The sequence below is a fragment of the Anser anser genome, assembly GCF_964211835.1.
Source record: "Anser anser genome assembly, chromosome: 7".
Lineage (NCBI taxonomy): Eukaryota > Metazoa > Chordata > Aves > Anseriformes > Anatidae > Anser > Anser anser.
In genome coordinates, this window is record NC_139727.1 from 15,972,868 (window position 1) to 15,987,746 (window position 14,879).

The 14,879-nt window shown below is 42.3% G+C and overlaps 2 protein-coding genes across 19 annotated transcripts in view; one reads left to right on the forward strand and one right to left on the reverse strand.

Annotated features, from left to right (window-relative positions):
- Positions 1-481: 481 nt before the first annotated feature.
- HNRNPH3 (heterogeneous nuclear ribonucleoprotein H3) lies at positions 482-7,793 on the forward strand. 13 transcript variants are annotated; one of them, XM_083845481.1, is made up of 10 exons: positions 482-622; positions 1,732-1,867; positions 2,390-2,528; positions 3,087-3,274; positions 3,681-3,767; positions 4,071-4,189; positions 5,453-5,588; positions 5,866-5,946; positions 6,030-6,116; positions 6,404-7,793. In XM_083845481.1, exons 2-10 carry the CDS (start codon positions 1,750-1,752, stop codon positions 6,415-6,417), a joined length of 969 nt encoding a protein of 322 aa, XP_083701607.1. In that variant the 5' UTR covers positions 482-622; positions 1,732-1,749; the 3' UTR covers positions 6,418-7,793. The 13 variants fall into 13 exon arrangements, with proteins under 13 accessions (XP_083701607.1, XP_083701599.1, XP_083701605.1 ...); XM_083845473.1 differs by having other exon boundaries at positions 6,439-7,793; XM_083845479.1 differs by having other exon boundaries at positions 3,087-3,229; positions 6,439-7,793.
- An 864-nt stretch (positions 7,794-8,657) lies between these two features.
- Positions 8,658-14,879, reverse strand: part of RUFY2 (RUN and FYVE domain containing 2) — a 29,979-nt gene continuing 23,757 nt past the window's right edge. For 5 of the 6 annotated variants that reach the window (XM_083845461.1, XM_083845459.1, XM_083845458.1 and 2 more), the window contains exons 15-18: positions 14,285-14,379; positions 12,102-12,150; positions 11,106-11,183; positions 8,658-10,352 (exon numbers count right to left, since the gene is read on the reverse strand). In XM_083845461.1, the coding sequence (XP_083701587.1) occupies positions 10,209-10,352; positions 11,106-11,183; positions 12,102-12,150; positions 14,285-14,379 (366 nt within the window). In that variant the 3' untranslated portion in view covers positions 8,658-10,208. The remainder of the gene's footprint in view (positions 10,353-11,105; positions 11,184-12,101; positions 12,151-14,284; positions 14,380-14,879) is intronic. The other variant, XR_014587189.1, reaches the window with a different exon arrangement.

The following is a 14,879-nucleotide window of genomic DNA, read 5'->3' on the forward strand; positions in this document are numbered from 1 at the left end:
CGCTGCTCGTCACTTCCGAGCACATAGAGGGCGCCCAACGGCGGTTTTGATTCATGACGGCAGATTTTAACCTCTGTGTGGCGTCCTGCCTCCCTAACCCACGGTGGGAGGGACACACGCCCGAGAACCCGACGGGACACGGCCGCCTGCGTGAGGCGATGCCTGCGTGAGGCGATACCCGCGCTGAGGCGACGGCCGCGCAGCCGTTAGCGGCGACCGTTAGGGGGCGACCGTTAGGGGCGCACGCGCCCCTCTCTGAGAGACTTCTTGGCGCCAAGCCTCCGCCGAGCCCGCCCAGCGCAGCGCGCATGCGCCCCGGCGCCCCTCAGCCGCCCTCGGGAGAGGAACGAGCGGGCGCTCCCCTCCCCACCCGCCGCGCCGCGCCTGCGCTGTTGCCGCTTCTCGCTGCCGGCCGCGCATGCCCATGTGCCGCTCGGGCGGGGCTGAGGGGAGCGCGGTGCCGCTGTCGCGATAGTTGCGCGCTCGGGACGCCGTCGCGCCTCGGCTGCTTGCGTCGCTTCGGAGTCCGGCGGCCGGTCGGGAGCGAGGAGGAGCTTCCTGCCCGGCGGGACGGAGCTGCCGCTGCCGGGGGCGCGTGCGAGGGCTGTGCGAGCGGCTGCCGGTGAGCGGTGGTTGGCGGCGGGAGGGCAGGGCTCGCCTCAGCGGAGCCCGCCGGGGCCGCCCGGGGAGGGGGCGGCGGCAGCAGCGCCCCCGGGGCCGGCAGGGCCCTCCCCCCTTCGCCGCGGCCGGGAAGGGGCTGAGGGAGGCGGAGGGGGGGAGGGGGCGGTGCTCGGCGGCGCCTCGTCCCCGGCGCGGCCGCCATTTTGCGGAGCTGAGGCGGAGGGCGGCAGCGGCCCTGCGGCGGGCGGGCGGCGGCTCCCCGGGGGCTCGGCGGCGGCTGAGGGGAGGCTGAGGCGCCTCGCCGGGGCTGAGAGGTGCCGGGGGGACGGCGAGGGGAAGAAGGGAGGCGAGGGGGAAGGGGCGGCCGTGAGGGGGCTCCGGGGAGGCGCGCTAAATGGCGCCGGGGAGGGAGCGGGCGGCGGGGCCGGCGCTGCGGGAGGAGGCCGGCGGCAGGACGGGGCCGCTCGCAGCCCGGTCGCGGCGTTGCGGTGGGCTTGGGGCGCTCCTCGGGTCCCCCCCTCCTTCAGCCGGGGGCGGCGTGCAGGCACCTGCCGCCGGGGGGGGCTCGGCGCGGGGACGGCCGCCTCCCCCTGCCTCTCAAGGTGATCCCGCGGCGCCAACCCGGGCTCCTTGAATTCGAAATAAAGCCCTGCCTGTGTGGCTGGGGAGGGGAGGGGGGAAGCGCACACACAAAAAGGGGCCGAGAGCGTGGCCCGTGGCGCTCGGTTCGCAGACAAAGGAAAGGCTTGTGTTTCCACGCCGCAGCCGTTGCGTGGTTCCTGCCCCTCCGAGTGCCAGGCTTTAAAAAACAAAAGCTTCCAGGATTAACGCGGGGAGCTCTCTGAGTAAATAACTAGTGCTGCTGCAGCCCACGTACCGCACTCCCTACGTGCGGTTTTCCCTATCAGACTTGGGGATGTTTTCAGATGTGTGTGTGCTTAAGATAGGACAAAGTAAAATTTAAATGCGTAACGGGAATAAAGTTTATCGTCCATAATAATACTTAATACTAGTTTACAGGAGGAAAACTACTTGATTTCCTTTGAGGTTTGCGGGGCAGACTTGGGTACATATGGAATCTAAAAAAACTTTTTTTTTTTTTCTTGGTAGTGTTTAACTTAAATAAAAATGGACTGGAGTGGAAAACACAATGGGCCAAATGATACAACTAACGATGGAACGGTGGTACGACTTCGAGGCCTGCCATTTGGATGCAGCAAAGAAGAGATTGTTCAGTTTTTCCAAGGTATCTCTAGTATAGTCAAAGTATAGAGACTGACTTTTCTTGTATGTTTTACACAATGTTTTGAACACTTTAATTTGTAATGCCCATTAATGGGGTGGAGGGGAGGGTTTGTGCCAGATTAGATTACTTTAAGATTTATATCTTGTAATTACAGTACAAATAACTGTAGATGTAGTAAAGCCGAGTATGTATCTATTTTTGTCGAGGTGGTAAATGTATTATGCATATTGAGATAATCTATATGTTAGCATTTGGAGCAGTTAAATTGCTTGATTGGTAGCTCTGTTTTCTTCATGTAACCTAGGTGGTTGTATTTTTGCATAAGTAAAACAGAAAACAAGTATGGCTAAATCCATAAATGTTTAATGAAAGATCGTTGGCTTGTATTGTTGGGTGATGGGGGAAACTTTTTTTTTTTTCGTTGTTGTTGTTTAGATATGCTTAAAGTATTTGCTGCAGATGGGAATGTTTCAGCCTTTAACACTGTTCCCCTTGATGGGGTTATTTGTCCTTGGGTTAAAGGGTTGGAAATCGTGCCAAATGGGATAACATTGACGCTGGACTACCAGGGGAGAAGCACAGGGGAGGCCTTCGTGCAGTTTGCTTCAAAGGAGATAGCAGAAAATGCTCTGGGGAAACACAAGGAAAGAATAGGGCACAGGTGGGGATGGAGAGTTTGGGATGGTGTTTAAATTTTTATTTTTTGGGGGTTGTGGGTCAGTAATGCTTTTGGGGGGGTTGGGGATCATAATATGGAACTGGCTATTTTAAAGATTTTTTTTGTAACTGATTCTAAGTTAACTGGGGAAATACGGTAGATTTGGGGGGTGGGGGAGACAGTATTACTCTGTGTATGTAGCTTGCTAAACTCAGAAAATTGTTTCAGTCATTTGTGTCATGTGTAGGGTAATTTGTGCTAAGTGCTACTATAGCCAGACATTGTTTTTCACCAGTATCTTTCTCATACTGGAAAGACATGTTCTATGCTTAATTTGCACAGCTAGAATTTTCACACAGTAATTTTTGCTATTGTTAAGTTTTTCTTTGATACGCTAAAGATTCTTACGGTTTTGAGGAGAAAATTAAGTTGTGTGGTATCTTTAGTCATTTTTATTGGATTGAACACCTAGTTGTAGAAAACGTAGTATGGCCTTTTATAATATTCTGAGAGCTTACGCATGTATTCTTACTTGTACCTTGAAAATCCTCTCTTATTCAGATATATTGAAATCTTCAAAAGTAGTAAGAGTGAAATCAGAGGATTCTGTGACCTGCCAAGAAGAATGATGGGACAACAGCGACCTGGACCATATGATAGACCATTAGGAGGAAGAGGGGGTTATTATGGAGCTGGGCGTGGAAGTATGTATGACAGAATGCGTCGAGGAGGTGGTGGATATGACGGTGGTATGTTTACCTAATGATAGAGGTTCTGTTGTCAGTTTCATGTTTCTGACATATTTGTCAAGAAATAACGAAATGGCAGTAGCTTCCTATTAGGTTTGATGCACTTCTCTAAAAAGAAATTTTACTTGTAATATATCAAAAAATGCAGCTTTCTATTTAAGAGTAATGGAAAATATTTGAAAACTTTATTTTCATTAGAATTGGATATTTTGTTTGCATGTTTCGGTCTTTTTATGGTATAAAAGGGATTCTGCACTTGAACGCTGTTCAAAAATACAGTTTTAACAGCCTGTTGGGGCAAACACAGATATCTTGGTGCCCAAAGACTGAAAAAATGATTCTTTTGCATCACTTGGAGTTTTCAGTAACAATGTAATCGTTCTTTTTCTTTATGTCACTTGTACAGGGTATGGTGGCTTTGATGATTATGGTGGCTATAATAACTATGGCTATGGAAATGATGGCTATGATGACAGAATGAGAGATGGGAGAGGTAAAAAAAAAATACTGTTTAAAAAGATTTTTTATCTTTGACTTGTAAGACATAGTATTTTCAAGACAGAAGTAGTGGATTTCTGTATTAAATTGTTTTGTAAAGAAGGAAGGTTACTTAGGAAAGGGGAGTTGAGGAACCTCTGGGAAATAATACACAGATAAGTGTTGAGGTTGATACACTAGAATTGTAAACCTCTTCAATAGCCTAAAGTCAGCAATTTCAGAAAAAAAATAGTAATCACTTCTCTTGCTTTTCATGATGTACTTACAGGTGTGTTTTTTCTTGGTTGTGTTTTTCTAGGCATGGGAGGACATGGGTATGGTGGGGCTGGAGATGCAGGTTCAGGTTTCCATGGTGGTGGTCATTTTGTTCACATGAGAGGATTGCCTTTTCGAGCAACAGAAAATGACATTGCTAATGTAAGTACAGTAGGAAAAAATGACTTTTTTAACACCAAGAGTTTACATGTTCTTGTCTTCCCTATTCCAAACTAATTTACGGTTCTCCAGTGAGTGATTGATAACTCTAACACATCTGCTACCTGAAGTCATGGTTATTTATGCAAGTTCTGCAGAACTTCACAACAAACGAGCTTTTATAAAGGTAATGTCTGTGGTAAGGTTACTAAAGAAGTCAGATCATTTTTAACATTAATTCCTGTACTTTTCTGGTTTTTTCATTTCCTTAAAAGATGGATACAGTTGTTGCAATCAGTATCTTCAGTCTAAGACTTTCAGAAGCTTAAGTTTAACTGAAGATACAGTGATAGTAAATGTGAAACTTTGATGATGGTTTGTATGTTGACGTGAAACTTGTTTTAGGATGGACAAAGTGGGAAAACAGTAGGGAGCTGTGTTAGTAGGGGGAAGTATCACGTTTACCCGTAAGACATCAGGGTGGCAGATAGAGGGACACATGCAGGATTTTGGGAATCTTGAGTCAGTGTGGATGTCTATTGCGATTTCAGGGAGAGAAGTGTTAATGGGACGGTGGGCCTGGTTTAACCATAGGCTCTGTACAGGGGGGCACCTTCTTTATTAGTTGTATAGCATATATGTGGATCTCCAGCAGGTTGTGCTCGGTTTTTTTCTCCTGTATTTTGAAATTGAGTTGTAACATCAGTTTGGTTGTTTCCTTCAGTCTAAGGACTCTTCGAGAACAAGGGTTGAAAGCGTGATGAATAGTACATGAATAGTTATCCTAAAAGTTCATTTGCACATACTGTCCATTAAAAGGGCAGTTGGTCAGATACACCATTGCATCTTTTTGATGACTTCTGTGGGAAGGAAGAGAAATCTGATTAACAGCTTTTTGTTGTTATTCCATAAACATGTCCCTACTTCAGGATCTTTATTTGGCTCTGCTTCTTTGAAAATTAAGTCATGACTTTCCTTTTCCAGAGTAGCATCTTATTAGAACATATTGCTTAAAGAGATGTGTGTGGACAGGTATTTTGGTTTGTATCTCTGTTTTTAAAGAGAGCTACTTAAGATCTGTGGCTGGAGTTCTTCAAGTTGTATAAAAGGGATTGTAAGTAATGCTCTGGAAATGAGTAATTAAATTTGTCTCATTCTACCACACAAAATCATTAGATAGTGCTTAGTGCTGTAATCCCTGGGACAGCAAAAAATGTACCTGGCTTAAATTCTAAATTTGTGACTTTTTTTTGTTTTTATTCTTAGTTTTTCTCGCCATTGAATCCTATAAGAGTTCACATTGATATTGGGGCAGATGGACGAGCTACAGGAGAGGCAGATGTGGAATTTGTAACACATGAGGATGCAGTAGCTGCTATGTCAAAGGATAAGAATCACATGCGTGAGTGTTGTGTTCAAATGAGGTTTTCGTTGACCAGGCTTTGGTATGGTATATATAGGTAAATTGAATGTAAGGGTTTAAACTCAATATAACTAAAGTTACACTGCATTAAATACACACATCGTGGTATTTTTTTGCTGTTTATCAGAATAACGACTAATTGGTCATTTTAAAAAAAAAAAATCCTGTGGACTTCCAACTAATTCTACAGGGTGGATTTTTTTCTTTGAATCTTTCTGTTTTCTGAATCAAAATACAACATATTGATTTCCTGCAGAACATCGATATATTGAACTATTCCTGAATTCAACTGCTGGAGGTGGATCTGGAATGGGAGGCTATGGCAGAGATGGCATGGGTATGCATCAATTCCAGATTGAGCTCGTTTTGCCAAACGTAGTGTGGTTCCCAGCGTGTAACAGTGCACATTCTGCTTTTCAGATCAAGGTTACGGCTCTGTTGGTAGAATGGGCATGGGTAGCAATTACAGCGGCGGGTACGGAACTCCTGATGGCTTGGGCGGATACAGTAAGTAGATGTTCTGTTTTAAATTTATTTTCTGTGTTGCTACATCTGTCTTCTGACATGATCTGGAAGGGTGGGTTCTGGGTGCTGTAGGATGTGCTGGGAGAAAGGGAAGGGAGGGCATTGGTTTAACTTCAATTATTAATCACACGTTTTGGTTTTTTATACCTTTGGCTACTGCAGCAAATGCTTGTTTAGAAAAATAGCATTGAAGTATTGTTGTTCTAGTATAACTTAAGTTGGTGCTGAACAGTTTTGTATTACCCATCACATTCTTTTCTTTTTTTAAGGTATGTATACGTGACCTTGTGTCAATTGTTTGCAGGTCGTGGCAGTGGAAATAGTGGAGGATACTATGGGCAAGGCAGTATGGGTGGAGGAGGATGGCGTGGAATGTATTGAAGGATAGCCTTGCTTCTGCGTAATATCCTGGAAGAAACAGTCTCTGGTCTACTAGACTTTCTTACAAAATTTAATTTCTTTTGTATTTTAAGAACTTTATAATGACTGAAGGAATGTGTTTTCACAATATTATTTGGTAAGCAACAGATTGTGATGGGAAAATCTGTTTTCTGTAGGTTTTATTTGTTGCATACTCTGACTTTAAATAAATTTTTATATTCAAACCACTGATGTTGATACTTTTTATACTAGTTACTCCTAAGGATGTATTACATATTCAGGAAACAGTCGGTTTAAGATGTTGTACTATGGTTCAATAAAGGTGGTTGTACTGTAACTCCTATGAACACTGAGTTCTATGTAATCTTGGTGTAGTGAATGAGTTTGAAAAATTCACTTGTTTAAGGGGAAGAAGGTAGATTAATAGACTAGTTTATTTGGTAACAATCTTTCCTAAATCCTTTTGATAAGTTGTATGTAATAATTTCTCAACATGGCATTAAGCTAAAGCTGTGGAGGCTAAAAGTCATAGTTCCAGCTTCCTTCCTTGTACTATCAGAATCTACTGTGCTTTTCAAATGCACAGTTGCATAAATGCTTAGTTCCCAAGTTGTATGCATCCACAACACCAAGCTACAGTAGTCCTGTGCTTTGCTGTAGAACTCCAGGTGCTGCATTTCACATGTTTAACTTGCAAATGAGTTGCTAATCAAACTAAAACACTAGCACAGCTTTCAGCTAACATGAAATAGGTCAAATACTAGTTCATTTCAAGTTAGCTTAGCTTTTTTTCTTCACAAACTGTTTTTGGGTGTTTTTAGGAAGAGTGGGGGATTTTGAAGCAAGATATATATAAGTTTCTTTCATCAAACTTGTATTTCAACACCATTGAGCTTTTTTTCCTTTAGTGCACATAGCTGATTTGTCTGTATTTGTTCAAAACTTGGCAACCCATTTTATGGATGAGCTTGTTAGAAGCCAGGTCTCTAAAATGACAACTGTAAGCCCAATATTTGTTAAGTGACACAATCCCAAACACATTGAAAAGTTTTTTGTGCATTTGTGACATGTAAGATGTGTAAGAAACAATTGTTTGAAGACACTTAACATACCTGATGTGTAACGAGGTATTTATTCTGAGCCAGTGTGATCTCCCAAACTAACTGCTTTGTCCTCAATGCCTCCCTTAAGATGTCAAATGTGATCTTGGGTATTGAAAGTTTGTCACCTGTTTTGCTAGTACTGTGTTATATATGTAATAAATGTCTTACTGTGGGAGAGAGTAGAATGGAGTTTATTTCACTAGAGAGTGTGTGCTTGTGTCCAAGTGACTGGAAGTAATAGCCGAAAGGGGCATTTGCCATAGGAAGTTCTCCAACTAGTGAAATACTTTGGGATAGGAAGGGGAGGAAAGATGGCTTGAAATCATTATACCAGGGATGGTGCAGGGCTCTGTTTTTAACTTGGCACTCACAATGTAAGTAGGGGGTTCTTGGTCAGTTACTGAGGTTTGTATGCCTTGTAAAACTAAGGTAACAAAGGTCAGGACAAAAATTAATCCAGTGCCAGGACAATATATCTTAAGAGTCAGGTAAAGTACGTCTACTTAAAGATTTTCCTAAAAGCATAGCGTCTGAATACTGTAAAATAGCATCAGCTCTAACCTTTTCCTCAATCAAGTATGCTCTGCATTCTATTTTCTGAGAAGAAACACACGAACACTGGTTTAAGACTTACCTTTGGGAGAGCAGGGGCAGTTACTTAGTTATTCAAAGGAGTTTGAAGTGTAAGTTACAAAAGGTACACGGAATGTGAGTCTTGAATGAAATTCTGCTGTATGAGACAGTGAATGCCTTACGACTACCCCGTCCCCCCTAATGCTTCATCCTGTAACAAGAGCAGCACTCAGTACCGAACCTTTCAAGGAACTTGGTATTTAAATTGCAGAGGAATAAAAACCCACCTGAAAACATCCTCAGATCAGAGTACTTTCAGGAGACAAGTGAGCAGCACTTTAAGTAATCAGTAGGGTAGCTCCCCACTGTCCAACATGTGCAAAGACATTCTAAGCAACTTGATCACATCAATAAAATGCTCAAAATATTCTGAATTGCAAGTTTTAATATGACATTGCTCCCATGATTAAGTTGCAGATCAATTAAATTTATTTTTTCCAAAAGCTATTTACAGATTTACAAATATTTGTTTTGCATTTTACAAAAAGTTATGCTGGGTAATTTTAAAAACACTTCTTTACAAAAGCTACATAAGCAACTACATTGATGTGTCAAAATTAACAGGATAGCTCTTAGAATATTAGCTAAATGCCTGCCCTTAAAAGACACAGCTAAGCTAAACAAAGTAGAAGAATGACTAAAAGACCTGTTTCTAAGCCTCCATGCTCCTGTTAGTAGGAATATAACAGGCCCATGGATGAAAGAACCAGGGAGTTGATAATTCTGCCGACTGCTCCTCAGTACTGAGCAGAGATTCCACAGCTGGATCCAGTCACACGAAGAGCTGAAGGGAAGAGGGTGTGATTCTAGTGCAGTGACATCAAAGTGAGGCCAATACTAAATACAACCCAGAAGGATGTATTCTTATTTGGCCACTAGAAGAATAAAGATTTACATTCCAGTAGAAATTACCATGGGATAACAATTAGAGGAGTGAGAGATGTGTCAGACCTAGTAACACTCAAAAGCTGTCTTGAAGAAAAGAAAGACCGGTTTAGAAACAAACTGGAAATTTGAGAAGGATGGTGACAAAATCAGAAATAACCTTCCTGTCAACACAGGCACCGCACAAAGGACACGGGCTGCAGTGTTTAATCCTAGTGTCTCTTGGCAGCAAATTCATGCTGCTTCTAGAGCTAAGTATGACTTACATGAAAACAATGCAGATACTCATTTGAAGCTACAGACAACATAGAGCAAAACAACTGGGATGCACATCTCTCCATGAAAACACAGATATGCCAAATTAATAGTTCATTTTACAAAATAATTTCGCAAAATGCATCTCCTTTCTTCCAGTACCTAAAGGCGCTGTTTCTCACCTGTCTGATAAAATCTTCTGCACCTGTGACTCCAAAGAACAGAGCTGTCAGTGCAATATTCTTTGATGCATCAAATCTTGAGAATTGAGGGGAAGCAAACAAATACGATATTTGGCAATAACTTACTGGACCACCTGCATTAATTTCATTACTTATTTTAAAATACAATTTAAAACTATCTATTGCAGAGTTTTACTTCACAACAGCATACTGCAGGCAAATTGTGCAGCAGAATTAGGTTGGACTTGTTGCAGACTAGCCTGTAAAAGCAGGTAAATATATCACCTTTTTCAAGATCAAAATGACTAAGATACTTATCAAATACATATTAACACTGAGTCTCCTGTATAAACTGCCCTCCTTCCTCCAGAAAAGCTTACAAGTAATCTCTTAGACTAACATTGTGATCTGTATTTTTAACATGTTCGGTTTTAACACGTTTTCCATGTTTGGGTCCCATTTTCTCTATTTGTATGAACAGGAAGCAGCCAACAAATTCCTCTATGGTGCTTGGAAAATGCAACTTCAGACTGCTTACCTGAAACTCCAGAAACAGTGCTGTACATTCTGTAGCTGGTACAGTTTTACAGAATTAGCTAAATACCAAAAGGTGATAAATTACTTGTAAAAGGATCTTAGGGCACATTAGAAGAGCACCTCTGTATAAGTATTGCATGGCAGGAATCACAGACACGAACAGGCTTCGGCGAAGAAGGCAGAGGCAGTTCATTGTCCGAACAGGCATTGCAGAAGATCTCACCACAGTTTCTACAGTGATGCTAAATAATGGGGAGAAGGGAGAAGTGTTTGTGAAGAAAAAAAAATAAAAAATTACCGTGGAAATATACTTTGTAATTGGATACCAATAAACCACATATACAGAGCAATCTCAGCTGTGATTCGTTCCAATTCTTTGGTCCAAGCATGGAATCAGTTTTCAAAAGACAATTCATCTAAATCGCAATCTATGATGTAATCCTATACAGACCAAATTTCTAAACTTTGCAGATTTTTTTCAATCCCAAGAATAACATGAACTAACATACTTTGCCAAATAAAAATATAATATAAGCATGAGTGGACAATTCTGTCAAGCAGCTCATGAGATTTAACATAAAAAAAATAAGTAAAATAAAAATTTCTGCATACATTAATAAAGCTTGGAAATTAACACCACTTTCAAACCACAATGAATTCATAACCTTTTAAGTTTATTATATAAAAATGCAATAAGATGACTTGCACGTGTCAAATTTTAACAGTGCCACAGCTGACAAGCACTTGAGATGATGATTCCACAAAGTAGGTTGAATAATTTTAAGTATGGTCCTCTGTGACACTTCACCCAAAGGCAGCGTTTCTTTTGATAGCAGGGCCTGACTGTGTTACACATATCAAAGAATTAGAAAGCCATCTCAGAAAATATCTACACGTTCGTCTGAAGGTTGACATTTCACACTGCATCTCTAAGATAGCTAACACATTTCTCATAATACATGTTAAAAAGTTGGAAGAAATTGTTTTAGTTTTACCTTCCTTTTGGAAAGGGAAAATTCCTTTTCACATAACTTGCAATGTGTAGCCTCTTTGTCCTTCAACCAAACCTGGCCCTGGAGAAAAAAAGAAAAAAAAAAGATCATAAATATGTGTATCCGATAAACTTTGGGTTTCAAAGGACAGAACAAATCAATAGGAGTAGCGTTTACTGCCTGAATTGCTTAATACCCTGACACCACTCTAATGTCACAGAGACATTAATGCAGAATAAGTCTGCTCCAAAACACTGCTAAGAGAAAGGGAACAGGTGCAAAGAGAACATGCTTGGGGCAGTAAAGATGGTCAACATCTGAGATGGGAAAAGCAGAAAGCTATCCAAGTCTCAAAGCTGAAGCCTATTTCCTTGTCTGTCACAGAGGAACAGTCAAGATGCTGGGGAGCAAAAAAAAAAAAAACAAAAAAAAACCAGTATCAAGAGCTGTTCATTTCCTTCTGTCTAAACCAATTCATAAAAACAGTAGTGTGTTTGGCAAAACCACTTCGCACACCTTTACCTGGACTGAAAGAATACCTAAGGTCACACACCACGTGATCCAGTGTGTGTAAACACAACCGCTGCTCTCAAGCGCTCCCTGAGCAAGTTTTAAGGAAGTTACCAATCATTCAATGTTACAAATCATATTTTTAGTGGCTTTTGGATGATCAAGTATTTAGTGATTGCTGACAAGTAGCACATAATTTAAGCTCAGTTGGCTACATATTTTTTCCCAGATACACTGTACGATAAAAAGGGTGTACTATTGCAAGAAGTGTCAAAATGCATACTTTTATGTCAAACAATAAAAATCAGAAACAACTGAATATTTTCTTTCCCTAAGGCTACAGAGAATCTGTGCTTCTGTCCCAGTGGAGGATATCATACAATGAGTGTCTTCTGTAGAGCTGCTGCTGGAGAGGAGCCTTCTCATGCTTGCAAAACAGTTCAATGGGGACAGTGGGAAAAAAGTATCTTTCCTCCAAATCCTACCAACCTGCAATGCTTTGTTGGCTTCCTTTATATCTTCTATTTTCAGCTTTGATCTAAAAAGTAAAGATATTGCTATTTCAAACTTTTGTCAGTTACTTCCCAACAACTTTAAAAGGTGTAGGTATTTAACAACTTTTAAGCAGAGTACTCTGAACTTCTACTTAATATTTCATATTACAGCAGCATCTAGGAGATGCTGTCCTAAGTACTACACAAAGACAACAAGCTCTCTCCAAAGAGCTCAGAATCCTTTGAATGGCTGCAGATATGTTTGGGATTATATGGATAAAAGAAATTTGTACCAGTGTAGCTCTGGGCAAATACCTAAAGCTAGCACATGGCATTGGTATGAACCAGGAATTCAAATTTCTGGACTGTCATGCTGGGAAAACCAACCTTCCCCCAGCAATCCAGTGCCAACCCACTCAGAATTGTCTAAACTACAATATACACAATAAGTTTTTACACAGGGCACGAAAACCCACACTAGTCATGGCAAAACAATTCAGAAGACACATCATTAAATGAAACTTTAACAACACTGGAGGAGGATAACAACTGTGCTCAGAGCTTATTGCTCATTGTAGTCTGAAGGGGTTCTGATAAGTTCATCTTTTACATACTCTGAAGATGTTGCAATAAACAATGCTCTACAATTGTCATACAGAGAACCTTCATCTCTTCAAATAAAGGAATCTATGAGCATGCAACCTCATAAAAAAGGTGAGCACTATCTTGTTAAGGCCAGAGCTTTTAGATGTGACATGAGGAAGAAGTTCTTCACTCGGAGCACAAAGCACACATGGGAATTAGGGCTGCAGTTGCACCTTGCTTCTGTTCTTTTCCGTAAAGAATAGAATGAAATTGCCTAAAAAGCAGTGTTAAAAATAAACCCAGGGCACAGGATGGGAGGTGCAGGGCAGTCCCTGTGGCCGAGGGGCAGCCTTTCTCTCTGGCAAGCCAAATGGCCCAGGGAAGCTAGTCCCAGAAAAGGGGCCCTCAGCCCCCCACCCCTCCTCCTTGTCCACGTGAGGGCATCTTCCAGGCCGCTCCCAACACAGCCGCCTTTGGCCACGCGTGGGCCACTCCATCGCAGAGGCTTGCTGAGGTCACAGTGGCCACCACTGCCCCGCCTTTGCTGCGGGCCCTATAAAACAGGCCCCCTGCAGCTGGCCCAGCATTCGCTGAGCATCTAGGCCCTCTGACTGCCAGCTTGTGCGGCAGGAGGAAGACTACAAGAGCAAGGCGAGCAGCAGGCCTCCTTGGTGTGCGAGGACAGCGATGCCGTCCTGTGAAGCACCAAGAAGGAATGCACCTGAGCAGAAGGAGATGTGTCGTGGGCGGAGGGATAGCGCCAGCGTCACAAGAGACACCAGTGCCCAAGGGACCTCTGGCGCCCAGCCCACAGACACATACAGGCAGCACCACTGAGCACCAACAGCATCGCAGGAGTGCCCGGCGAGCCCCCTACTCAGTTGCCCCGTTGCTCAGGCTCCATCGCAAGCATTAGCTCGGAGCCACCAAACACCACGGACATCCCGCAGGCTTGCCTGCAAGATGTCCTGGCAATAAACAGCTCTTGCTGATTCTCAGGGGTTGTGTGGGAGCTTCTTTTTGGGGGGGGAATGGGCTAAAGTTGCGCCAGGGGAGGTTTGAGTTGGATATTAGGAAGAACTTCATTACTGAAAGGGTTGTTAGGCATTGGAATGGGCTGCCCAGGGAAGTGGTGGAGTCACCATCCCTGGAGGTCTTTAACAGACGTTTAGATGTAGAGCTTAGTGATCTGGTTTAGTGGAGGACTTGTTAGTGTTAGGGCAGAGGTTGGACTAGGTGATCTTGGAGGTCTCTTCCAACCTGGGGGATTCTGTGATTCTGCTTGGGTTCTTCTTTAGGAAAGATAAGATATGCAAACTTGTCAGCCACTTTCAATGAAAAACTCCTCCTACTCCCCATACCCTTTTTACCTAGGATTTTCCTTATGAGAGCACTGTGCACAATTGCATATGAGGTCACAGTTAGACCACAAGTCAAAAATAAACAGACTTCAACTAACTGGACATTATTTCTTCCTGATAACTGGTTAGGTAATCTTGTCTTATACATTGAACTTCACATGACCACCATCCTATTATTTTTCTTAATCCAAGTTAACATGACAAATGAAATCATCATGAATAATTAAATTACTCGCTCAGCTTGGATGCCAGTTCTTGGAGAGCAGCTTCTTGGTCTTGACATATCCTTTTCAGTTGCCTGTTTTTTTCCTGAAGTTTAAGGAACTCCTTAAAAAAAGAAAAAAAAATATTCACACAATATAGATGTATATGCCTAAAGCCTAGCAAATATAGATGTATGTGCCTAATGGCTAGAAAACTGCTCCTAACCCAAGCTGATCTTACTGAGAAAAGTAAATGAATTGATGATTCATATCAGCTCATGATATGCTCTCTATAAAGATTTCTAAGTCCAATTCAAACAGCAACAATTCAAGATTAAATTCTTAGACCCTAAGAGTTGAAGCATTTTTGCTTCTTCAGTCCTCTCCAGGAAATAAATACAATTTATTGCAGAGATCAACAACACTATATAGCCATGTACCAAGTCAGAGAGAACCTAAAGCACTTTCTGGCGTATCATAAGAAGACAGTGTTCAATAAAACTAAGAAAGGAAAATGAGAATTTCATTTTTCCTTATTCAAAGGAGGGGGTTCTGATCTGAAGAATAAATGGGGAGTAAAAAGAAAACCAATGTTTCCAATTTTTTTCTTAATCAATCTGTGAG